Source organism: Sorex fumeus, unplaced genomic scaffold (assembly GCF_029834395.1).
Source record: "Sorex fumeus unplaced genomic scaffold, SorFum_2.1 ptg000122l, whole genome shotgun sequence".
NCBI lineage: Eukaryota > Metazoa > Chordata > Mammalia > Eulipotyphla > Soricidae > Sorex > Sorex fumeus.
Genome location: NW_026606179.1, coordinates 57,645,179 through 57,671,919, shown reverse-complemented (window position 1 = coordinate 57,671,919; position 26,741 = coordinate 57,645,179). Strand labels below are relative to the sequence as shown.

The window sequence follows — 26,741 nt, the reverse complement described above, 5'->3', positions numbered from 1 at the left end:
AGCCGGGAGTCAGCCCTGAGCACAGAGCCAGGAGTCAGCCTCCAAACAAAAAACAGAACTGCTCACATAAATGGCAAAAACAAAAACCCCTGGCACAAAACGGGGTGAGAAGCAACTGCCTGGGAGAGAGAGGCAGGCGGAAGGCAACCGAGGAGAAAGAAACGCTCGGACACCGGGTGACCTCACTGGGTGGCCTCACTTCAATCTACAAAGAAATGCTCTGGACTGAGGTGACCTCACCGGGGTTGTAGACCGGGGTCATCTCATCCGGGCCTTAGACTGGGGCGACTTCACCTGGGTTGTGTCTGCCAAGTCAGTTACGTGTCTGAGGAAAACCTGTCTCATGTATACACCGGGCTCCAAAGTTGTGTTGTGGTTGTTTCGAGTCGGGGGCCATGCCCGGCAGTGTTCTGGGGTTACTCCTGGCCGTGACCTCAGGGGTCACTCCCAGCAGTGCTCGAGGGACTGAGATGCCAGGGTACAAAACGGGGCCCGCTCTGTGCAAAGCACATGCCCAAACTCTCCAGCCCCCAGAGTGGCTTCTGGGATTTTTTTGTTCTGTTTTGTTATTTTTATCCCCAGTAAAAATGCATGGTCACATTAAGAAAAAAGAGAAAAACTCATCTCATCTAACAGGAATGTGAGATAAGCTGGTTGCTTACTTGAGCATTAAAAGGGTCAGTCTTGCGTTTCCTGGCACAGAAGCAGAACGCATACTTTTAGGTGCCCTCCTTAAGGGGGGGAGGGGGTACCAGTCCTCCTTGTTTTCCTTTTTCTGTTTTCTGGCTCTGGACTCAGGGATCGCCCCTGGCAGTCCCCGGGGAGACCACATGGGTCGCTGGGAATTGAACCCCGGTTGGTGGCGTGCAAGGCCAATGCCCTCCCCGCCGGACCCTCTCTCCGGCCCTCTTTTTCTTTTGGTGGTCCCAGAGATCGGACCCAGGGACGCCCACTCGTAAGGCAAGTGCTCTCCTGCAGAGTTCACCCTCCGGCGCCCACGTGCCGATGCCTCAGAAGAGGCAGCTGCGTTTTCTCAACGACTCTGACACTCTCAGAGGTCCTTCAACGAGAAGTTTACATTAACAGAACAAACACACTTTGGACTAGAGAGTAAATATTTGGGGCTCCGAGTGCTGCTGTCACAACGACTCAATGCCGCTGACCACAGACAGACAATATGCAAAGCGCCAATAAAACTTTATTTACAACAAACAACAGGCCCAGGGGGCTGGATTTGGCCCTGCAGCAGACTTGGTTTTTCTGTTGCCGTGGTTGGTTTTGGGCAGCGCCAGGGCCCGTTCAGGGCCTCACTCCAGCGAGACAACACTTCAACATTCACCGTGAAGCTGACCTGAAGCCAAAGGCGTGAAAACCTGGGAGGGCATAAAGGTGACCTTGACCAGCAGTTTTTTCCATGGGAGAAACACGAATCACAGAGGCCAACGGCAGCAACCTTCGCGTGCAGCACAACCGCAGAAAATTTCATGTCAGACAGTTTTACGAGACTCTTATGGAAGCGTCTATAATGAGAATCTCGTTAAAACAAATATAAAACAAATTTTTTTTAAGCATTCAATTTGCATCAAAATCTTATTACACTGTTTGTTTCACCCTGAATTTCATTCAACTTACTCTATTGGCTTTTCATCGCAAAGCTGGGCGTTTAACTATAAACTACATCCTGCCTCTCTCCCTTTGTGTGTAAAATTGACAAATGTGTTGTTTTTGGATTCCAGAATTCTGGAGAAAGCCAACTTAAATGAATTAAGATGACTAATGTGTTGATTCTGTTTCCAATCCAACAAAATGTTCATGTAAGAACTCATGTCATATGACGCTGTGTGTTTCTGCTCAAATTTAACATCAAATATTGAATAAGGCAGTTTCCAAGTAAATTAGCGAGCTAAAAATATTCCTTCCGCGGACCGAGAACTCCATCTTGTTTGAATAAATGGAAATGTGAGAGCGTCTCTGCGAGAACAGCCCAAAGAAGAAAAGAAGGGGGAAAAAATTTAAAAAAAAATTAAAAAATTAAAAAAAGAAACGCAGAGCCCGGAGCCTCTGCTGAGCCTGACTCTGCACGTAGTTGCCGGGTCCAAGCCTGGCCGGCCTAGGGCGGCTCCCCCAAACGGTGACAGCCAGCCAGGTGCCCCCCCACCTCCCCGCGACACCCACCCTGATCTTGGCCTTTCCGGGGTGTTCTGCTTGTCAGGTGGCCAGGGCATCGGCCCCGGCTGGCACAGACAGTACCCGGCGCTGGGCGTCTGAGCGCAGGTCAGCGTTTTCTCGAGGCTTCTGCGGCGTTAGTTCAGCACTTGGCTGAGGGGCTGCCGATGCTGTTGCATACGGGGGCCCCCGGTTTTGTTTTCCGTAAACTAACATTAGCTCGCTGTCACGTCTTGTCTGAGTAATTTCTATTTCCACGGTGGCAGGAGCTAGACTGCGTTTTCTGTTTTGTTGTTTTGTTTTGTTTTGTTTTTCTCGAGCTGCTGGACCCGCTGCCAAGCCTGAATTGGATTCTCAAAACATTTACCGGGGCCCATCCCCGAGTAAGACGCTTGCGTGTCAGGTGCCGGGCGTTCGGCTCATTTCAATACCAAATCAGCCCGGTTTTCTTCGATTAATTACATTTACGGATGACCAAATGCAGCGTTTCAATGATTACCTTCTGTGAAAATCAAATCTTCTAAGAGGTTATAAAACAGAGAGAAATTAATAGTTGGGAGGGCATCTCTTCTCTCAAAAAAAAAAGAAATTTAAATTTTTATAAGGAAGAATTTAGAAAGCCTGGCTGTGGATATGGGAAGGACACAGAATATATGTATTTTGCCTCTAGGTTTTAGATTCGGCTATGACAAGCTGTCAGAAACAGAATATTTTTTTTTCTTTTACCTGCCAGTTACTTAGGAAATTTCCATTGTTTAGCAAAGGGTAATTCTGACATCAATATGTACTTTATTAATTACACATGGCTAAATTTCCATCAGGAAAGTGATCGCTACAAAAATAAACTAACATCTCTGGGCATATTCCTATTTCAAATTCTATACAGTGCAATAAGCTTTTTTTTTTTTCTTATGAAACTAAAGGGGAGGGGAATTCTCTAACGCAAGTCTGTATCTTTAACTGCTGCTAATGATTATATTTCCTGGTAACTATTGGGATTTCTTAATTCTGTGTGTCTGGACACTCCTGCCCTCCACCCAAGCCCCGAACTGCACACAAAATACATTTGTGTTTTGGCTAGCAGGACATTTATTCCCTCCACCCTCCCCCCCGCCCCAGAAGAGGTTCTAAGGCTCCAGAATGTTCTCGTGGGAGCAGCACTGTCACAATCCAAGGGCCTGGCATTTCTCCTGCGGCTGTGGTGCTCGCTGGCGCTTGCATCACTTTTGCTGGTGCTTAATACGCGCCTGGAGACGCTGCCAGGGACCCCCGCCAACAGAGCCGCCGGGATCTCGCTCTGCTCTGGAGATCATGCGGCAGCACCAGGAATCGAACCTGCGACCCGATGCTTGCAAGACATGTTCTGTAAACAGATCTTGGCAGACCCCTGCCCACACCCCATTTCCCCACCACCACCACCTGTCCACCCCCAGGCCCAGGAACTTTTTTTTTAAAGAGTCAAAATTTTGGGGGTCATACCTGGCGATGCTCAGGGCTTACTCCTGGCTCTGTGCTCAGGAATCCCTCCTGGCTTTTGCCCGGGGGACCCTGTGGGGCGCCAGGGATCAAACCCAAGTCGGCCACATACAAGGCAAGTGCCCTCCCTGCTGTCCTACTGCTCTGGGCCCGAACTTCTAATTTTTAAGCAGGAAGTGACAGAAATGTTTTCTTCACTTTTCTAAAAGATAAACGGAGACATCACTTGCTGAGTGAACATCCCCAACAGGCCCCCTGCGTGGGGCGTGGATGTCACGCGGGTTCCAGTGTCTGACCGGTCACCGAGCTCAGCACCTGCACTGGTCCTCGGCTGTTCCTGGGGGCAGGTGACAGGAGCTCACGGCCCTTGAGGACTGACTCTGGGGCGGCGCTGGGTGGCGCCTGGTGCTGGAGGCCCGGCGGGCACTCACCGGGCATCTGTGCTCAGCTGAGGGTCCCGGTTTGAGTTCTCAGAGCTCAGGAGCTCTGGTGTGGCCTGCATGCGTGGAGAGACCGTCCACGCAAGCCCAACACAGGCACCAATCAGGTCCAACTGGGGCCCCAAGGACAAGAAAAGCTGTGGACAGAGAGCCGGGCACACCATGCGGGCACACAGGTGAGGCTGAGCCGTGCCCTAGGGGAGCTGAGGGCCCGGCCCGGGCCGGCCGCTGCTCCTGGCCGTCTCCCTATCTCTGAGGGGACCCCATGGGGGCTGGCTCTGAGGAGCATGCAGGTCTGTGGGGGTCGCAAACACCCTCCAGGGCACCCCCCCACCCGGCGGCTTTACGGCCAGCTCCGAAGAGACACCAAGAGGCACGTGGGGGGCACGACTCTGCAGTGCTCAGGGGGCGGGGGCTGCCCAACCCTGAGACTGGGGTGGGGGGCAGGGGAGGGCCAGACACGACATACCCGGGACGCCTGTCCTCCCGGGAGCCCCTCCTGGCTCTGGTCCTGGTCCGACGGCCGGACTCTGCATCTCTAGTCAGCACGGACACTGGTCGGATGCTCTCTCAGAGCCAAAGTGGCCGCTGGCCGGTGCTCACGCACAGCCTTGACAGCCCGCTGCCTCCGTTCAGGCTCTGTCGGGAAAGGCACAGCCCGCCTCCCCACCCCCCAGGGACAGACGGGTCTCCCTCCTCTCCGCAACCTGCCCAACGGTCTCCATCCTCTGGTCCTATCGCCAGAGGGGCAGGGTGGCAAGAGCCCCCCCACCCCACAGGGCTCCGGCCTCCAGGGCCCGTCCCCGCCTGAGGGACAGGGCCTGACAAAGCCCTGGCGGCCCATGGAGAGGCGAGCCCCCCCCCCCAGCCTCACTCTCGGCCCCACACGCCGCCACCGCGCTCACCCTTATGAAGCATTATAAACTAAGAAACAAAATAAAACAAATCAGCGACACGTTTTACACAACCGCTGGCAAGTGCAATAACACGGTTCCTAATATGAGAAGTCAATTTAATAAAATTAAAGAGAAATATTTCACGGGAGACAGAATAATTAAAAGGCACCCTGTGCAGTCAGCAGAACGGGGCCGGCTGGCGAAGGGGCCGCACGCGCGGGTGGGCGGGCGCGCGCGAGCGGCAGAGGAAGCCTCTGTCCGCCGCCCCTCGGGGTCTGCATCCTGCCTCGGTCCTGCCTGGGGCTAGGCACACCCATCGCCCCCTCCGCGGGTGGCGTGTCTATGCCCGGCAGAGTCTGTGCCCACGGCTGCCCGCGTGTTCCAGCGTGTTCCGGGGTCAGCTGGCGGCTATCGCCGACAGACACGCCGCCTGGCGGGAAGGGAGGGCTCCCTCTGGCTCCGTGTCACTCCTCATTCCGTGGCATCGGGATAATCCTCGGGAGCAGGGGCACGCCGTACAATCCCACGGTTTGTAAAAGATTCCATTACAAGCGTAATCATTACGGAACCTTTTAGCCCAGATGCGATTTCTTACATGTTACAACAAGTCGGGCACGCGCGGTGAATTTCAGCCAAGGTTGATAAAGTTCAATAACTTGGCTAACCAACCATGTGCACTGCTCATTACGGGAGTAATAAACAGATTCATCAAAACGGACATGAAAAAGCCGTCAGGACGCCGGGTGCCATTTCCAGCCCGCCTCGTAAAAGCACCCCTCGGACTTTAATCTGATTTTATACGTAGTTATCACACCTACCCATCATTCACTACCAGGCCCATATAAAACAATCCTCTGCCCACATTTGCATGCGAGATAAATTCCAGTTACAGAGGCGCACGCTCCGTTCCGGAGAGCATAAGAGTCACAGAGTGAACTCCTGCTTGCACGTTCGACTCCTGAAGAAGCAGCCCGGGGAAAACAGACCAGACCAGACGGGCCCGTCCTTCCTATTTACACGGGGGATGGGCAGGGGAGCAGGGGCTCAGTTTTAGTGGAATCCTTATTTTCCGGAAGACTTTGGATCGAGGGGCCGGAGAGAGAGTCCAGCACGCCAGGGAGCTGGCCTTACATGTGTCCAACCGGGGTTCAATCCCCAGCACGCCATATGGTGCCCGAGCCTGCCAGGAGTGATCCACGAGCACAGAGACAGGAACAAACCCTGAGCACAATTAAGTGTGACCCAAAAAAACAAAACACGAAACAGAAACAAAAAGACTTCGGGGTTACTTATTCTCTAGCTACTGGAAATGTTGCAGAAAGAAAGGAAAAAGCTGATTCCCATCCGTGTCCGTGGGTGGGAGACAGGACGTCCGCACACCAGCAGGAAGAGCCCGTGACCAAAAGGCAGAGGGCCACGGCGCTCAGACCTCCGACTCTGACTTCAGCAGCAACACTTACTTCCTGGGGACGCCGGCATGGGCAAGGCAGTGCCACCGAGCAGCCCAACCTGGGCATCTCTCTTGGACTCTGGCCGTGCACAGGGGACCGAGTGGACAGAATGTGGGTCTCCCCACGCAAGCGAGCCTCCAGCCTGCCGGGCCAACTCCCTGGCCCCACGCACTTCTCCTTTCTCCTTCTAGTTTTTTCTTTTTGGGTCACACCCGGCGATGCTCAGGGGTTACTCCTGGCTCATGCACTCAGGAATTACTCCTGGCGGTGCTTGGGGGACCATGCGGGATGCTGGGAATCGAACCCAGGTCGGCCGCACGCAAGGCAAATGCCCTACCCACTGTGCTATCGCTCCAGCCCCTTATCATCATCATCATTATTATTATTATTACTATTAAACAGAAACAGCTGGAACTGGAACTGGTAGCAGGAACAACAATGGTGCCACAACTCCTCCCGCCAGTGCTAGGGGGCCACCATGGGGGGCTGCCACAGAAACTGCCGGCTGCCTCGTCAGCTGCCCAGAGGCTAAAGCCCTGCCTTGGCTCAGAAACTGTCTCGTGCTGGGAGCCCCCCGTCTCTGCACCTGCCGTGGGGAGCCTGTGACACGAGCCAGGCCTCGGCACGGGACAGGTCAGTCCGTGGTGATCTGTGGCCAGCAGCCCGGGGGGACGCTCTTCCCTGGCCCCAGTCGGCCTCCTCCGCCCAGGCTGCCATCAGCTCCCCACCTCTGGCAGGAGAAACTCCCTCTCGCTTCAGAGTCGCGCCTTCCCCGATGCCACACAGCGGCCCAGAGAGACGAGAAACACACTCCCAACGTCGGCTCCGGCTACACCTCACATCTGCTGCGGAGGCGAAACACGACCGAGGCTCTGACACCAAACTGGGGCTCTGAGCGAGGGGAAACGCTCCTGACTGTTAATTACACATCACCTAAATCATCACAGACGCGGCCAAACTCAGCATCACTTAAAAAAAAAAAAAACACTCGGCATAAGGAGAACATTCCAGCAGGGACGCGCTTCCTTTTCTCAGAAAGGGAGCAAGCGCCAAGCTCCTGCAAACTGACAGACATTGAGGTACGGGGAGATTAAAGCAGAATCTGAAACGGAACAGAGACGAGAGAGAGCAGCCAGCGACGCACGTGGACCAACACGGCCAGGAAGGAAAACAACAGGTTGGCACACACGAACGGGAGGGGGGCGCAGAGGGGTCCCCGGAGACGGAGGGAAGCAGGCAGGCCCGGCGGCGTCACCGCTAACACCCACACTCAACGCCCTGCCATGCCCCTGCCAGCAGCACAGAAGCCGTCGCGGGGAACAGACTAGGTAGAGCCGCCTGCAGGCCTGGCCCGACGCCCCGCTCACAGCTCAGCTCAGAGACAGGCCACGGCCAGCCTGGGAAAGGCCACAGGACTCGTCACCACTGTCCACTCCCCGGCAACACGCACACCCGCGCGGGCACGCGTGCCGACGCACGCCTGCACACAGCAAAGCCGCTGGGTGGGGAAGTTGTTGGGGACGTGTGAAAGAGGCGTGTGGGGCCCCTCGTGGCCCCGTGGGGGACCCCGGGAGCAGGCAGCCCGCAGCTCCGGGGGCGGGTTGGCTAAAGCCGGCAGCACTGGCTCTGCGGGGCCTGAAGGTTCCCGACATCTCCCGCCGGCCACGGCGGAGAGACGCACAGGATTCCAGGGAGAGTCTCCAGGGAACCCCAGCTCCGAGGAACGCCTTCATGTATGTGGGGCCTAGAAACTGCTCCTAAAAGACCGGGGGTTCGGCCTCCTAATTGAATGAAGAGATTGGGAAAGGGGTGACAGTCTGGCTCCACACCATTGGCTGACGTGAGCCACGTGTGTGTGGAACAGAGAGATCCCAAAGACAGCAGAGGACACACGGGCCCCACGGGACTGCCCGCCCGGCCCTGCCCCGGACCTGCCCCAGGTGTGCCTCCAGCTTGAACCCTGCTCAGCGGCTGTCAGAGAGGCCAGCAAAAGCACCGTGTCTGTGACCAGACTTTGGGGCCGCGGGCCTCTGGTGCTCTCTCTGAAGCTGCAGGCACCACCAGCAAAAGGCAGATGGGGGGGACACCTGGATACGGCCGAGGGGGGGGGGGGCAGCACCCTGAGGTCAGAGGGGGAGGCAGCTGATGCGGGGGACAGGAACAGACACGGGGCACACATGACCGCCCTCCCCCTGCACACTCTTCCAGGGGACAGACGGACCCACCGTAGGTTCTGCTGAAGGTCGCGAAGAGGACGCACCCGTGGGAATGAAGCAAAGGCGCAATCAGACACGACCTGCGTCTCCCAGCGCGCCAGTGGGGAGAGCAGCGACCTTGTTCCACCCACGGGGACATCTGGTGACGTGTGCGCACACCTTCTCGAGAACGGAGGGAAGAAAGGAGAGAGGAGGCCCTCTTACCACGTCCTTCTGGGCTCACTCCAAAAACAAAGGACTCGTTTACAGACTGTGACGAGAAACAGGCGTGTGCACGTCTCCAAGATGGCACTGCACGGAGAGAAGAGCGCTGGCTGCGGGCCCGAGTGGGGAGTGAGCCCGCCGGACGCGGCGGGACCCAGTGGCTCCACACGGGGCAAACGCAAACGCGTGTCTGGTTTCCGAGGGCCGCGACCAGCAGGGCTCCCGGAAGCGTCCCCGTGTGACACCAGCTGCCCTGGGGCTCCCTGTCCTCCTCCCCGCCAGCCTCTCCGAGGGCTCAGGATCTCATCGTGATCCCTGTCCAGGGGCTGAACTCCAGCCACAGAAAGTGTCCACCGACACCTGCCCATGGCTCCTTCCCTGCAAGCCTCCGGGGACAAGGTGAGCTCGGGCCGCCAGCACCGACTAATGACTCCTGGCAAAGCCTCTCGAAGTCGGGCTCCCTTTTAGTTTTGTTTTAAAAAGTGACTTTTTTTTTTTTTTTGGCTTTTTTGGGTCATACCCGGCGATGCTCAGGGCTGACTCCTGGCTCTGCACTCAGGAATCACTCCTGGTGGTGCTCAGGGGACCGTATGGGATGCTGGGGATCGAACCAAGGTCGGCTGCGTGCAAGGCAAACGCCCTACCCGCCGTACTATCGCCCTGGCTCCAATTTCCTTTCTGTATTTGAAAAACGTCGACTTTTTTGCCTTCGGAATGAAAATAAAGGTCACGTGTCCAGCCCCTCCGACCCCACCCGCTGCGGCTCCTGAGGCCCCCAGGGTCCGAGTCTCCGTGGCCTGCACCGGGCCAAGCTCTGCCATCCCTACAGAAAGCGTGTCCGTGGCACGTCGCCGCCCACCCACGGGTCCTCGCCACCCAGCTCACACGCATCAGGGGCGATCCCGTGAGGTGCCTGCAGGGGGCAGCAGCCGGGAGTCGCAGATCCCCAAAACCACAACCTGCCAGGCACCACCGTCCAAACTGCACCTGGTGTGTGATGGGGGGCTGGGGGAGGGGGTCCGAGACAGGCCCCGTTTTCTCCTCCGCATCACGGGGAAGCTTTCCTCCTGCTTGAAGGGCCCCCCAGAGAGGGAGCAGTGTGGGAACCTCCCCCCGGCGCCCGGAGCCCTAACCTGGAGGTCTACACCTGTTCAGAAAAAACTCGGGCTGAGGCGAGTGAGGGCAGCTCCCCGTGAGACCCCCATCGGGGGTGTGAGCAGGGGGTCTCTCAATAACCATCCCCCATCCCTGACCCCCCAAACCACACCAGCAGTGGCGAGTTCATGAGGGGACAGACACCTTCAGTGCAGAGGTGTGGGGCGGGGGAGGTCAGAATCCCCTCTCTCGGCCAGGCCCCGACCCCCATACCCCACCCAAAGGCAGCTTCAGCCCAGCACTCCTCAGCCGGCCCCTCCCAGCCCCTGTCCTACCCTGGCCCCCTTCCTCGAGGCACTGACGAGACTTTCACCTGGGGTCGAACCCCAGCAACACGGAAAGATCCCCCGAGCCAAGAGGGGTGGATGGAGCGTCCAGAGAAGGGGAGTCACTTGCCCTGAGTCGCTCGGCCACCGGGAGGGGTTCAGTGCAGCTCCGCCCCCCACACCCCTGCACCCCTCCTCTCCAGACACACACACACACACACACACACACACACACACACACACACACACACGGGCTGCCCAGCCAGGACACTTGCCCTGACTGTGAGCTGAACTGATTTCACAGGCACAGGAGCCAGGCTCACAGGAGGGAAGCGCAGAGGTGGGGGTGAGGGGTGGAGGGTTGAAGGGGGGGTCATCAATGACGTAGGATCTGAAGGGGCACAGGGAGGCAAAGCCAAAGAGAAAAAAAGACAAAAAAAAAGTGTCACTCGGGAGAGCGTTATCTTGGGACTCCAGCCTGCGGCCGGCTGGCCAGCTGTGAGCTCCCGGGCTGCTCCCCGCCTTAAATGCAGAAACCCAAGCGGCTGGCCCGAGACCTGCCGGGCGGCTGACGTGACACGTGGCAGCTAAGTCAGACGCTTTCTAGGAAGCAAAGCGGGTGACAGGCCGAGCTCTTTCTCATGATTGCCTCTTAATCCTGAGACAGAATAGGCACTTAGAAGTAATACATACCGGGAGGTAAATTAACTCCTTTCCAGAAAACAAAAAAAGAAGAGGAGGGGGGAGGAGTGCCCCTTCCAAAATCTAACTTGAACCACACGAAGCAAGCAAGCAAGCAATTAGCAATCAACGCACGCCCAACAGTGACGCGTGTTAAGAGGAAAGGACGATTCGCGACACAGAGAAAAGCCCACACAAAGAGCCGGTCGCTCTGATTCGTCATCAGAGGCGTGCAAATCTCAGAGATCCTTCAGGGGTGAAAGAATCCTGCTAACTGCCAAGGTGGGCAAGGATGGTGTGTGTGTGGGGGGGCGGACAGACAGAGCTTCCTTCCCGGGGTATCACTGTCCTCCTGTTGTTCGTCGATTTGTTCGAGCGGGCCCAGTAACGTCTCCATCATGAGACTTGTCGTTACTGTGTTTGGCATATTGAATACGTCACGGGGAGCTTGCCAGGCTCCTCCGTGCGGGCGAGATACTCTCGGTAGCTTGCCGGGCTCTCCGAGAGGGGCGGAGGAATCGAACTCGGGTCGGCAACGTTGGCTGCGTGCAAGGCAAACGCCCTACCCGCTGTGCTATCGCTCCAGCCCTGTAAAGGCCCTCCCGTTGATCGTCGATTTGCTCGAGCGGGCCCAGTAACGTCTCCATTGGAGACTTTGTTGTTACTGTGTTTGGCATATCGAATACTCTCGGTAGCTTGCCAGGCTCTCCGAGAGGGGTGGAGGAATCGAACTCGGGTCGGCCATGTTGGCTGCGTGCAAGGCAAACGCCCTACCGCTGTGCTATCGCTCCAGCCAGGGTAGGGAGGGACAAAATGAATGAGATGCTCAGCCCTGGACACGGTGATTCCACACCGGGAGGGGGGGGGCGGGGGGGAATCAATCTGCGAAGCGTCGAGGAAGTGGAGGAACACTTGGCCCTAGAACGCTCACTGCGTTCCCCCCCCCCCCCCCCCCCCACAATTCTCACCGGAGTAACATAGAAGGGGGCCGGGAAGGTGGTACAGAGGCTTTCCAGGCAGGGAGAGATGCTCACGGCCTGGTTCGGGTGGAAGTTCCCCAAGGAAAGAGCGCGGGGAAAACCCGCGGACTCAACCCCGAGTGTCACAGGTCGAGGCGGCCTTCCAAGGCCCGCACTTTCCAGTCATGCCAACCTGCAGCGGATCCTCACTTACCACCATCGAAGTCACCTCTGAGATGACGACTTCCCTGGAACTTGCTTCGAAGTGGATGGTCAGAGAGAGTATCAAGCTGAGATGAGTCAGAAAGAGAGGGACAGACAGAGAAGGACGGCACTCATTTGTGGAGTATAAAACAACTTAACATGAGGCTGACACCCAAGGACAGTAGACACGGGGGCCAGGAATATTGCCCCGTGGTTGGAAGCCTGCCTCATGAGCTGGGGGAGAAGGCAGCTGGGACAGAGAAGGGGTCACTAGGTCAGTGAGGGTCGGAGGGATCGCTCGGGATGGGAGATGTGTGCTGAAAGTAGATAAGGAACCAATCGTGATAACCTCTCAGTATCGGTATTGCAAACCATCGTGCCCAAAAGTAGAGAGAGAATATGGGGGAACTGTCTGCCATGCAGGCAGGGGGAGGGTTGGAAAGGGGGTATCCTGGGGGCATTGCTGGTGGAGAATGTACACTGGTGGAGAGATGGGTGTTCGATCGTTGTATGACTGGAACTCAAACATGAAAGCTCGTAACTGTATCTCACGGTGATTCAATAATAAAATAAAATAAATAAAACGATGGCTTTGATGAGAAGGCCCCCGAGCAGTCAGCCCGGACTGGACAGGCGTGTGGGACTACGCCCCTCCGACTCCTCCGGCTCTCCATCCCCGCAGGGGGAGGCACTGAGCCACAATCAGTGCTGGGCAGCAGAGGCCACGGGCTCTCCCTCCACTCTGCCCACAGTGCTCTCATCACTCCGACGGCGGAGAAGAGCTCGGGCCGGGACCATAGTGCGCAGATGGGGGTGAGCCCACTAGGTGAGGGTACCGTAGTCCGCTGCCCCGGCCCAGACCAGCTCCAGGGCTGGGGGACCCCAAGTGGTCAAGTCCCCCTGGACTTTGATGCCGACGCCAGTTCACGAGAGCTGGGAGGTCTGGAGGGAGTTAGTAGCAGCTGTGTGAGGGCAGACACACACCCTCCCCGGAAGCCCACGAGGAGTCGGCACCAGGCACATCGGGAGAACCATCTGCAGCAGGAGAACACTGGACGGGGAGGTGTGAACGCAGGGTAGGCGCCGGGCCAGGTTCCCCGCAGCCACTCACGCAGCGTCGCGGGTTCCGACTCTGCTCCCCGAGAGACCTGAGCAGGGTGACCCGCACCCGGCACCGCGCCCTTTGACCCCTCCCTGTCTCCCTCTCTCCATCTCCTAAAACCTCAGGTCTGGAAAACTGCACGATCGGAGCGCGACATTAACAAGAAAGATCCAGGAAGCTCAGCCTGAGTCTGGGAAGCAAATGATTCACAGATTTGAAACAATGAGATTGGAAGCAAGTCACCCGAACCGTTAGAGCGTGACGTCCCCGTTTCCCTGGCTGAGCCCCGCTGTGCGGGTAACACCGGTAACTACAGAATGCAGTTTTAGGCATTTAAGCCAAAGGAAGGTAACACGGTGATGGCCAGGAACCCGCGCGTCTAGAGTGTGCGTCTGATCACCCTACAGGAGTCTTAATCCAAGAGCTCTGGACAAGGAGGCATGCCCCTGACTGCTGCCCACGGTGGGGCCTCTCTGCAGAGGACTACCAGGGACCCCACACATGGCACCATCGCCCTGAGAACACGGTGCTGGCGTGGGGGGGTGGGCGGTCAGTGGTCAGCGCATCTCTGACTACAGCACCTGCAGTCACTCCCAGGCCGCCGGCCAGTTCCCACCACTCCTCCTGACACGATGCACGGACACATCTGGGTACTAAAGACAAGGACAGCTGGACTCGGGCGAGAGACACATGACAGGCAGGTGTGTGGAGTCGGGGGCTTTGGTTCTTACAAAGGGGATGGGGAGAAATCACCGAGGAAAATGAGGGCGTGAGTGCAAGTGCCCTACCGAGCATTCATCCCGTCCCCCACTGGAAAGCCTGAGATTCAGAGACTGGACCAAGCCCAGAGTGTTTCCTTTCTGGTGAAGGTTTCTTCTCTGAGTCAGGATGGGGTTAGTGAGTGCTCACGGGCTGTCCGTGCAGAGACCGGCTCAAAGGCCCCAGCAGCCCATCTCTGCAGGCCTGGCTGTTTGCTATAGCATCCGGTTTCAAAGGCTCCAGATTTAGGAAACTGACACTAAGCCCAAAAGGACACATTTTTCCCTTAGTACAAGAAACACATCATTAATAACCCCCTTGATGGCAATAAATCATATAATACTGGGGAAGGCGGCGGAGAGACAGTGAAACCGGGTCGGGAGAAATCAGATGTCCACGGCGTTCTATACCCAGGCTACACACATGGAAACACGACAATTTCTACTGAGGAAAAAGAAAAATCACATCCCTGACAGGCCAGCACACTCAACAGCAGTAACCCGGGAAAACACGCACCCTTGCGTGATTTGGCAGAACGGGCTCTCCCCGAGACAATGGCCCTTTGACACATCCTTGGCGTTCTAACACAAAAGCCAAAGAAAAAAATAAATAAATTTTAAAAATGAAGGGGAAAAAGAAAAGAGAACAGGACGCTAGGAAGAGTCTTCAGTTTGAACTCTCTCGCCGAGAAGCCCAAGACCGACAAGACATGTGGGGTGCGTGCCTGGCACCAGTTAGGCGACAGCGTCCGCTGCCAGCTTTTGTCTGGCTGTACCGAAGGGCCACAGAGCCCCCTAGCGGGGGAAGAGCATGACACACGCCACGAAAACCCCCGCGGTATCACACCCTGTCACAATCTGACTCTGCCACTCTTGGGTGAAAGTAACAAAGTCATTTCAGTTGGGGACTGTATAAATCTATCTCCACGTTTTAAAACCTCATATAGCACTTGTGATCTCAGTTAGAATGTTAACTACTAGCAACCATGTTATTTCTGTTTACTAAAGCTTTACATGTAGTTATCAAATCATGAGAAATCATGAGATCAGGCTCTCTGGAATACTCAGCCTGTCCCTTCTTTGAAGAAAGATTTATCTTCCGAAATACTGTGTGATTTCCATGTATATTTAATGCTGAGGAATATTTCAGTGCAAAAAGGCTTCTTAATTCATCAGGTACTAAGTCTGAATCTTTATGTACTTTCATTCAAGAACTTTTCCCAAGCCTATGGGGGAAATGTCAGGAGTTTCTCAGAACAAAATCATTTCAAAATCATTCTACTTAAAATATATGGGTATGTTTTAGTATGAGCAAGAAGTGATCACAAAAGCTTTAAATTTAAAATGGGAGCTTAGATCCTGGTGAGTTATTTACACAATTTCAGAAATTTTCCCCCCACTTAGCGAGTGGCACGTTCTTGTAAAGAATATCCAGGCCAAGATCTCATGAGTTTAAGTCTTGGGGCTGGAGCGATAGCACAGCAGGGAGGACGTCTGCCTTGCACGCAGCCGACCCGGGTTCGATTCCCGGCATCCCATATGGTCCCCCGAGCACCTTCAGGTGTAATTCCTGAGTGCATGGTCCAGGAGTAACCCCTGAGCATCGCCAGGTGTGACCCAAAAAGCATAATAATAATAATAATATTATATAATAATATTATATAATAATAATAAGTCTTGCTATAATCGGAAAAGCAACTGTATCAGCCTCTACCGCAGGAGAAGCTATCACAGAGGGGCGCATTTAAGTCACAGAATGGCTTCAGAACAGCCTGTGGCCTCGGAGTCGTGGGACCCTTGGGGATGGCGGGAAAGTCAGTGGCCCGGTCTGGGCTCGGGGAATGACTCAGAGTCTGCGCGGAAAGAAAGCCACGGCTGTGGAGAGGCCCAGGCCAGCCCTGACTGCAAGGGCAGATCTAACTCCGGAGGACACTGCTTCGCCAGGGTGGACGGCGATCTCCTGGGCTCTGGCTGGCAGAGCTGGTCACTGTGCTCCGGAGTGAGCTCACCGTGACGCTGAGCCGGGGAGCACAGGAACTGCCTCTGTCCTTGCTGTGACCACAGCACGGGGCCCAGACCCGGGCTCCCCCGCTGGCCCGCTAGGCCCGAATTACCATGCTCACCTCGGCATTCGCAAGCGTGTTTGGGATTTCCCCAGGGAAATCGGGAATGCCTTCATTTGGTTTCAAGGAGAACAATTTTAGGGATGACTTCGGCAGCCCGAAAGTGTAGTTTCTCTATCTCAAAATATGTCAGTTTTGGTATTTAAGTGTGCGTGCACATAACACATGCACATGCACACACACGCACACGCACGTACGTGCCCACAGACACACGCACACACAGAAACACACAAGTACACACCGGAATGCCTGTAAGAAATCTTAAGAAGAAGATTATGTAACATAAATACCAACAGAAAACGGAAGAGTCCGTCTCAGACTCCATTTTACTGGCTTATAAACCAAGGTGGCAAACCTGCATTTGTTCGAGCAGGAAAAAAAAAAAAAAGAGCTTTATTCCTGCTAATGGGTCCTCGGGCTCAGAAATCGAAACCAGGCCAGCCCGTTCCGGGTCTAAAGTCGCGAGACTGCACACAGCTCAGTGTTATGGAGGTTCAAAAGGTGAAAGTGACTTTTCATCCTGACTAAACTCTGGAAAGAGATTTAAAATACCAAATCCTGCCCCTCAGTGGCTTAAGGTCACAGGAAAATGAAGGGGATTTATCATCACCGCCGGTGCAGACGGTGAAGGGGACTCATTTGCCCGCGCCTGTTAGCACTGCGGAAACGGGCAGGTCTGCCAGGTAGCACACGGCCTGCATGCCAAGCCCTGGGTCCGACCTGTGGCCCACATGCAGCCCCGCCCCACCCCCACCAGCCCACCAGCGTGGGTGCCGACCCCACAACAGTAGAGACAGACCACACACCGCCTAGAAGTGCCCCCGAACTCTGCCCGGGGTCCATCTGTCCCCAGCACCCATGGCTGCGCAGGCGAGGGGCACGGGCCACCCAGCTCAGGCCCGGAGAGGGGAAGAAGCCCGCCCAGAAGAGGCACCGCCAGCGTCAGCGCCGAGAGCACTGAGTTTCCTGTGCAGCACCCGAGGCGCTGGGCCGACAGTGGCATTGAGAGGAGCAGCCGCAGCAGTACAGGACAGGACGGCAGGATGGCCCGAAGAAGCGCTGCCCCCGCCTGGCCTGCCCAGGGCTGCATGGAACGCATAGGAACAAGCCCCCTCCCGTGTGTCCTCCAGGGGAACGGCGGCCACAGGAACGAAGGGCTGAGCCCCACACAGGCGGCCACCAGCTTCCGCTCACACGGACAGGGTCCCCAGGCGCCACAGGCCCTCAGACTGAAGTCCGGCGAGATGACCACTAGTCTCCGATGCCCACGGCTCCCTAGGAAGGGGATGGGGGGACGGGGAGGGATGGGATGCCAGGCCACCATCCACATGGGCCTATGGGCGTCCGGCTGTATGGGCGTTTCTCCAAACTGTGACTGATCAGAGAACGGGGGCCGGGAACGGGCCCGACAGGCCCCACGGACTGGCAAATTCCCATTCATTGCACAACACCCGGCTAAGACACACGCAGCCCACAGTCCGGCTACTGCCCAGAAGAACCTTCTCGCCCACAGAACTAGGTGGAGTGCAGGGGCCCCGCAGGCCAGTGCTGGCCAGGCCAGCCCTGACCTGGACGGCTCCCCCAGCCCCCGGCGACATCCGCAGCGACCTTGGGAGAGCGGACAGCTCACAGGTGCACGGGGGCCTCTTCCCACAGCCCTCACAGTCCCACCTGGGCTGAACTGGGCACGGGGGGAGGTTCTTCCCGCTGATACCCAGGTCTGTGCCCTCCCAGCTGAACCTCGGGACGGAACCCTGTGGAACCGTCTCTGAAATCGCAGAAACACCAGGCCAGCCCCTCAATCTGAAATGCATCAGATCCTTGTGCCCCCCGCAAATAAATACTAGCGGGCGCTGTCCCCAGCCGCTGGGCCTCAAGGACAGACACTGGCCAGGCCACAGTGGACAGTTTCCACTAAGGAAATGGGCGCCCCCGAGTGGTACGAGGAACGTGCTGGCAGACCCCAAGGCTTGGGCAGGAGAGGAACGAATGTTCCTCCCGCTCCCGTGCCTGCCAAGGCTGGTGGGTGTCCGAGACAGTCCAACAAGGGACAGGAAACCATCAGAGACAAAGAAGAGAGGGAGGTGGCAGGCGCAGGAAGGAGCAGAGCAAGGGAGGGAGGAGGAAAGAGGAGGAGAAGGAGGAAGAGGAGGAGGAGGAGGAGGAGGAGGAGGAGGAGGAGGAGGAGGAAGAGGAGGAGGAGGAGGAAGAGGAGGAGGAGGAGGATGGAGGAGGACAGGAGGGGGCGTCAGCCCGCAGGCCCCGAGGACAGAGAGCACACGGCAGGTGTCCACTTCTCAGACACAGACGGCCCTGGCAGCGACAGCCTGACCCTAAGCACTGGGTTCTAGCCACTCAGGTCAAGGCCCTCGGAGCAAGGACACTCGGAATCCACCAAGGGCCACTGGACTGGCCTCAGGTCCCCGCTGCCCCCTTAACGCGGTGCCCACTGGCCCACGACGCGTCCCCCTTGCAGGCCTTGTAGCTCCAGTCCCAGTTACCGAACACGGGGCAGGAAGTGGGCTGAGCAGGCGATGAGGGCGAGGAGGGCTGACTCTCCAACCTAGCAAAGACTCGGACCCTGCATGGACGGGAAGAGGCGCTCCAGGCACCCGAGCGCACAGGCCGCGCCCTGGCTGCCGGCCGCGGTGGCCACGGCCAGTCCCTTCCGGTCTGAACCCCACAGGCCGGAGCCAGCTATCGCTGACAACCCCGGTCTCTGGCGGGTGCTTGGGGCACAGCCGCACCCTGCAGCTTCCGGAGCGACGCGGGGACGGCTAGAGCAGGCGGCCGGGGGCTCACAGAAACAGCGGCTGGCCGAGACAGCGTCGTCACGCGCCGTCGGATGGGGTCAGGGAAGGAACCGCACCCGCGCGCCCTCCCCTGTCTCGCCGCTGCGCAGAGAGCCGACGCACCCGGGCCTACCTATGCCCGAGTTGGCGCCCGTCACCACCACCACTCTGCCCGACAGGTCGCGGCCCTGCAGGATCTCCATGGCCGTGGTGCTGCCGTCGTACTTCTGCCGGATGCTCGGCTTGGCGGGGTTGTCATCCACGGTGAAGGCCAGCCGCGGGTCCAGGTAGGTGGTTCTCTTATTGATGTGGCTGCGGGGAGAAGGAAGAGCAGCTCACCCAGAGGACACAGGGCCGTGCCACGGCGGCCCGGGACCCTCCACGTCCACCAGAAAGGCGGATCCTTGACCCCAGAGGGAGGACATTCACGCTGAGTCCTCTTCCCTTCGGAAGCGTCAGAGGCAGCGCACAGGCCTCACGCCCCGGGTCTCACGGCCGGAGAAGCACCATCACCCGTTCTAAGTCCATATGGCTGTGTCTGCGGACTAGTTGGTCTAGATCCAGAGATTCTGACTCAGTGTCCCCCCTGCCATGCAAAGACTAAGGAAAACTGACGAGGGGGGGACTCAACATGAGAAAAGTCTTTACAGCAAATGGGAGGCTAGTGGCGGGAAATGTGCAGGGGTGGAGGGACAGGTGTTGGGAAACTGTGCAAAGGGAGAGGATGGGTGTTAGAACACTGTGTGCAGGGATGATGGGTGTTGGAACACTGTATGATTGAAACCCAATCTGGACAACTTTGTAACTGTCTAGCTCAGGGTCAGGGTCACGGTCACGGTCCTCCCGTTATTCATTGATTTGCTCGAGCGGGCCCAGTAACATCTCCATCGTGAGACTTGTTGTTACTGTGTTTGGCATATTGAATACGTCATGGGGAGCTTGCCAGGCTCTGCTGTGCGGGCGAGATACTCTCGGTAGCTTGCTGGGATCTCCGAGAGGGGCCAAGGAATTGCACTCTGGTCGGCCATGTTGGCTGCGTGCAAGGCAAACACCTTACCCACTGTGCTGTCGCTCCAGCCCATCTCAGGGTAAGTCAATTAAATTAAAAAAAAAAAAAAAAAAAAAAAAAAAAACGCCGCTAGCCAACTCCTAGAACTGCATCCACCACCTCCACCAGACTCTCTGCTTCGAGGGCAGCTCAACTTACAGAAACGACATCAGAATTCAGAGGGACATAAAACTCAGTAAGTTACTCCTTACGGGATAAATTTTTATTTGTCTTGCATGCAGCCAACCCGGCTGACCCAGGTTCGATTTCCTCAGAGAGCCTGGCAAGCTACCGAGAGCATCTCGCCCACACGGCAAAGCCTGGCAAGCTATCCGTGACGTATTCGATATGCCAGACACAGTAACAAGTGTCACGATGGAGACGTTACTGGGCCCGCTCAAGCAAATTGATGAACAACGGGAGGACAGTGACAGTGTGACAGTGACACCTTAAATGTCTTCTTGGCAGTTAGTATTAAAAAGAAAAAAAAGACAAAAACACCAAGAAAACTTAAAAAACCATTGAGAATGCTTCAGACAGACAGTGACGCCATTTCATTGAAAGGCACCACTCCACCAGGACTGGAACGACAGGCCAGCAGGGAGGGCGCTTGCCTTGTATGTGGTCCACCCGGCTCCAACCAGGCACCCCTGATGGTCCCTGAGCCCCGCCAGGAGTGATCCCTAAATGCAGAGCCCTGAGCACAGCCGGGTGTGGCAAAAAAAAAAAAAATCAACAAAGGTTTCGATCTGTTAATGTGGATATAACATCAGGCAGTTCTGAGTGGGGGCCCTGAGAGACCTGAGACAGAAGCACAGCCTGAGGGACACCTCGCCCCCAGGGCTGCCCTCGGGGACAGGACGGGGTGGGACAGCAGGGCAGGGCAGCAGGGGCCTGAGCCAGCACCCGCCTCCCAACAACAGTGACCATCCCAGGCAGCTCAGGGGGCCTTGGCCACAGCCCCGCCTGCCCGGCTGCCCGTGCCCTGAGTCCTGGGACCTTATTCCAAAGAGGGGGCCGCCATCCAGGGCACTGGGTACGTCCGTGATTACATTGCCCAGTTCGTGATGCGGGAAGTCAGAGCGTGTCTGCACAGAACTCGAACCCAGGACCAGGGTGTCTGGGAACTGAGGGCCTGAGGACGGGCTCAGAGGGAGCAGGTAGGGGAGGATCACAGCGGCACAACAGGTTCTGGGCTTTTCTTTTTTTTCTTTTTTTTTTTTTTTTAAAGAAAATCTCTACAGAAAACAGAGTGAGTGGGAAGTTGTTCAAAACAGTTATTCCAGGCCAGAGAAAAAGAGCACAAGCTGATCACAAGCCTTACATAGGGGAAGCCCGGGACAGGCTGACCCACACAGCTCCCTGGGCACTGCCAGGACGGACCCTGAGCAGAGAGCTGGGAGCAACCTCCACACACACACAGACACACACAGACACGCACACACACGCGCGCACACACACACACACACACAAAGCACAAACGCACACACATATATGTAAAGAGGCACAGACACACACACACACACACACACACACACACACACACTGCAGCTCTGCCTACGAGGGGGATCACAGCGCCTGTCCCTATGGCCGGAACCTCCTCTTCTTACAATGGAAACGAGTCCTATCAAAACGCAGAACGGCTGGGCCTAGTTTCCACGGAGGTGACACTTACTCGACAAAAAACACTTGTCCATTCTCATCGGTCTCTTGCTCCCATCCATAGGGCAGATCTGAAACACAGAGGAGACGACCGGGGTGGCAGGGCAGCTGGCCTGGGGCCCGCGGCCCAGCTGGGCGGGGGAGGACCGGACCCCGCCCCCACCCCGAGCTGAGTCCACAGCCCTGCCCGTCCCGTTGCCGTTGTGACACAGCGGTCCTGGGCCCGGCCCGCTGCCAGCTGGAATCTGGAGCACAGCCCTGGGCGCACACCTGCCTCCCCGTCCGGGTCCGACCACGCCCCGCTGTGTCCCTCAGCACCATCCCATGGGTCCTGATGGTCCTGGCCACGCACCGCCTTTTCAGCTGGACCCAAGATCTCCATCGCACAGGGACCGTCTCACAGGGAGCGCCCCACCCACGGTCACCTCAACGGAACTCCACCGAAGCCACACACGCCGAATCCCAGGACACAAGCTACTCAGACAGAGCGACTTCAGGGACACCCCCAGGGCTGCAGTCAGAGGCCCTGAGACCAGCCTGACCGCTCCAGCCCAGACCTGGCCACCTCCGCCACACACCCAGCAGTTCCCCACCGCAAACCCGGGTCCCCGCGAGAGGGAAGCTTCCAGAACACCACCCGCCTGCCACCTCTCTACTGGGCCCTTCGTCCTAGAGGAAGCAGGCCTGGAAGGCAAGGCCGTCCGCTCTGCTCGGGTGACGTACACACCTCCGGAGATGCGTTTTCTTTTCCCAGTTTTGGGGTGTTCCCACTGCGTCTTCTCCTCCGAGTGGCTGTCAACAAAAATTTATAAATCCATAAATCAAGGATGAGACTTGTAAGAGTTAATTTATTGCACTGAATGTTTTCTTTCCAGACAGTGCTCTCTCTCCAGGGGAGTGAGAACAGACATCAGGAAAAGAAAGAGGCAGAGTCTCAGTCACTGAACACCGGCTCAGATTCCCGACCAACTGCAAAACTCCCCAGAAGCCAGGCCTGAGGAGTGAGCGGGTCAGCGGGAGGACGGAGAGGGGAGGACGTGGGCCCAGATGATGAAGGATGGAGCGTAGAGGAGGAATGTGGAAACCAGCGATGGATGGATGGATGGATGGATGGATGGATGGATGGATGGGGAAGGACACGAATCCCAGAGAAGGTCCCGTCCCATTGGGGGTACCGTCCTGTGGGGGGGGTCCCATCCCATGGGGTGTCCTGTCCTGTGGATGGCTAGACAGATGGATGGACGGACGGACGGATGGACGGGCGGGCGGATGGATGGATGGATGGACGGACGGATGGATGGACAGATGGATGGATAGATGGATGGACGGCTAGACAGATGGGCGAGGATGGATGGCCGGCTGGGAGTGGAACCCGGGTGGGATGGGTGCCAGCAGGCACCTCATCACTGCACTTGTTCCCAACACCTTCAGGATTCTGGAACATTGCCTGAGGCTGGCTCTGAGCCCACATCCTGGCCTGAGCCAGTTCCCTCACCGGTGGTCCTGTCCTACAGGGGTGTCCTGTCCTGTGGGGGTCTCCTGTCCTGAATGGGTGTCCTATATGGTGTCCCATCCTGTGGGGTGCCCCGCCCTGTGGGGTGTCCCATTCTGTGGGGTGTCCCATCCTGCGGGGTGTCCCATCCTATGGGGGTGTCCTGTCCTATACGGTGTCCTATCCCGTGGAGTGTCCCATCCCATGGGGTGTCATGTCCTGTGGGTTGTCCTATCCTGGGGTGGGTCCCATCCTGTGGGGTATCCTGTCCCGTAGGGATCCAGTCCCATGGGGGGGGGGGTCCTGTCCCATAGGGGGTCTCGTCCCATGGAGGGTCCCATCTGTGGGGGTCCCATCTCATGGGTGGGGTCCCATCCCATGAGGGGTCCCGTCCCGTGGGGGGTCCTGTCTCGTGGGGTGCCCCGTCCCGTGGGGGGTCCTCTCCTATGGTTGTCCTGTCCAGGCTAGCCCCTGTACTGTGGGAGGTGAGTGGAAGTGAGTGGAACGAGCCTCCTGAGGCCCACCCTGGGGTGCAGGGTCCCGGGGGGAGCAAGACTCTCACAGCCTGCTGCTCACCCTTGCCTCAGCCCCACGCCCTGAGGGAAGCTGTATGACCACCCTCTGCCTCAGTTTCACCACCAGTAAAAAATAAAAAAGCTGGGGACGCTAACAGCTCCCCCCGGAGTGTTGCACAGCCGGGCAGCCCCCCTGCTCGGATAGGCTAGAGGAAGCCCAGAGGGCAAAGGAAAGCGAAGGGGGCGTCTCGGGCCATCTGCCCACTCCCTGAGGAGCCTGTGTGGCCGGGCCGGGGGTAGAAGGCCTGGAGGGATGGCAGGGCCGCAAGGAACCAACAGCCAAGAGCAGAGGGACCCCTGAATACAGGCCAGGGCCGGCCATGGGAGACCTGAAGCCGCAGTGTCCTGCAAGCCCCCAAAACTGGCTGGAAGGTGCAGAGGTTCTCTAGTGAAACCCGGGGCCCCACACCCAGACAGTGGACAGAAGGGGGCAGGAGGGAGCGGTGAAGGGAAAATGAGGGCGTCGCCTCCAGGCAGCCTCCAGTCCTGACCCCCTGGGAAGCCCAAACAACCTGGGGCACTCAGGCAGCAAGGACCGGCCAGGAACTGGGCTTATCACTTTCCGGGGCCCACGCCCACTCCTCCCACCGCTCTGCTGAGCCTTCCTGGAATGGGGGTCTCACTGCACAGGCTCCTCTGGGGGCCCTGGGGGGCCCGGGAGAAGGACTGACTGGGCACTTCACAGCCCGCAGCACGAAGCGGGCAGAGGACAGGGCGGCAGCCGGGTGCAGGCCAAGGGTCACGGGCCGGCATCCAAGGCACAGCTCTGGGGACATGGGGGCGGCCTCACCCAACATCTCCCGCAAACCCCGAGAGGCCCGAGGGCTAGGGCAGGAGCCACCCAGCCCCTTGGGGCCTTGCGCCCACATGGAACTGACTCCTGCCAGGGGCACCCACCCCGCCTGTTCCTCACCCGGGGCTGCCTCCTGTCCCCACAGTCGCCAGGGACAACAGCTCAGCAGGTGGCCTCCCCTATGTGTACAAGCAGCCCTTGGGTGGGCACTCTCCAAGGAGGCGCCCCCAAAGGGAGGTCCAGCAGCTGGGCCTTCCTCACCTCGGGGAGTGGAGGAACGGACCAGACCCCAACGGGGGGTGAGAATAAAAAAAACCCAGCAAGGTCTTTTTGGTTTTCTCTCTCTCTGTTGGCTGCATCCTTGGGGAACCCTGATTCACTCAAGGACTGGGGGAAGGCGGTAAGGGGGGAGGGTGTGTTTGTATTTCAGTGTTCCAGCCACTGCAAAATCACTGGCTTGCATTCGTGCCTGTCAGAATCCACCCGGGAGAGCTGACCACGGTCCGGGCCGGCCCCTGGGGAGGTTCTGGAGTCAGAGGGAGCAGCTGTGAGCCCAGGGTGTTTAGGACCCCCGGGCTGAGTGCATAGGACCCCTCTCCCTCGTGCTGAGTGCTTCGCGGGCAACGTGTCCAGGGAGTGGAGGGGGAGACAGTCGCACGGGTCCATCATCTCACATTTGGGCCAGGTGGGCGCCCAGGGCAGGGGGTGGGCGGCGCTGCCCCCTGCGCAAAGTCACCCGGTGTCACCCGCGTCCCCGGGCCGGTGGCGCCGAGGCAGACCCGGGCGAGTGCCCAGATCGGGAGCTGAGCTGGCAGAGCAGACCCCCCCGGCCGGCCCGCACTTGCAGCGCTGCCGCCGGAGACCCCCGACCCGGCCCCCGCGCGGTCCCGGCTGGCCCAGGGTGCGGGTGCGCCCGGCCCGGGCCGCTTACTTGGCGTAGTACACCCAGCCGTCCTTGGTGGTCCGCTGCTCCCAGCCCGGGGGCAGCTCGTCCTCGCTGTCCGTGTCGTCCAGGCCCGCGTAGCGCAGCGCAGCCATGGGGACGGGTCGCCTCTGGCTCCGGGTGCTCCGCTCCGGGTGCTCCGCGACTCACTCCCGCCGCAACCGAGCGCCGCGCGCGTCCGGATTGAGGCGCTCGCGCCTGCGCACTGCGCGCCCGCCGCCGCGGGGACGGGAATCCGCTCTCCGGGCTTTCGCGCGCGCCGCGGCCGAAGGGGCGGAGCCCGCGGGAGCTCGGCCCAGAACGGGCCCGAGAGGGCCCCCGCGGCCGCTCGGGTGGAGGGAAAAGCCGATGTGGATTCTCGAGGTCCGGAGCTGGAGCCGAGCGCTCGCCACCTCCCCCCGCCGCAGGGACCGGAGCCGGCGTCCAATCAGGGCCCAGGACTCCGCCCGTTGCCGGGCGACCCGTAATCACTTCCGCGTTGCGCCGACCAATCCCGACGAGCTGCACGAGCATCCTGGGAAGTGGAGTCCAGGCCCGCCGGGACGCGGGCTGCAGAGGAAGGGAACCGGGTCGCTGCGGAGCTCTAGCTGCTTCTGTCTGCCCACCGAGCCTTAGGGAGCACCGACGTTCCTTCTCGGAAACCTTCCAGAGCTTGCTGGCCGCCGCACTGATGCGCATGCAAACGCAAAGTTGTGAACTTTGTGTTGTGTGTGCATGCAAAAACAAAGTTGTGAACCAGGGAGACAGTTCAAGAGGCAAACCCTTGCACCTACTGATGACCCCATGTGGAGAAACGCCTTCCAGCTGCAGCACGGATGATTAACGCGCTGTTGGCAATTAGCCTTTACAGGCTGGTGAGCAGCTCTTGGCATCTATCCTGAGAACACACAAGTATTAGGGACCAGAGAAAGAGTACAGCGGTAGGGCGTTTGTCTTGCACACGGCTGACCCAGGTTCGATCCCCTCGGCATGCCATAGGGTCCCCTGAGCCCCACCAGGAGTAACCCCTGAGCAACACCGGGTGTGCTCCCCCCAGAAAACACACACACATACAAGCATTCGTTCAAAAAGGTATAGATATGTCTCAGTCTAGTACACTATTATTTACAAAGCCCAAGATGTGGAAACAGCCCGCGTTCCCAATAACAAAAACTGGGTCTTGATGTCGGTGGACCCCCACGGGTGGCTCACACGAGTCGGGAGGAGAGAAAGACGGTCACTCTCACTCCGCCTCTGCCACCCAAGAGTCCCTGGGTAGGCTAGGACCGGTCAAGTCTGCAGTGAGCACCTGCTCGGCTCGGACCTAAGCCCCGCCAGCCCCACAAGGTGGCCGTCAAGC

At 58.0% G+C, this 26,741-nt stretch overlaps 1 protein-coding gene across 1 annotated transcript in view; it reads right to left on the bottom strand.

The window, feature by feature from the left end:
• Positions 1-25,525, bottom strand: part of WWOX (WW domain containing oxidoreductase) — a 696,817-nt gene extending 671,292 nt beyond the window's left edge. Inside the window, exons 1-4 of the mRNA XM_056136201.1 lie at positions 25,391-25,525; positions 22,327-22,391; positions 21,613-21,670; positions 19,023-19,201 (exon numbers count right to left, since the gene is read on the bottom strand). Coding sequence (XP_055992176.1) covers positions 19,023-19,201; positions 21,613-21,670; positions 22,327-22,391; positions 25,391-25,497 — 409 coding nt within the window. The 5' untranslated portion in view covers positions 25,498-25,525. The remainder of the gene's footprint in view (positions 1-19,022; positions 19,202-21,612; positions 21,671-22,326; positions 22,392-25,390) is intronic.
• Positions 25,526-26,741: the final 1,216 nt, after the last annotated feature.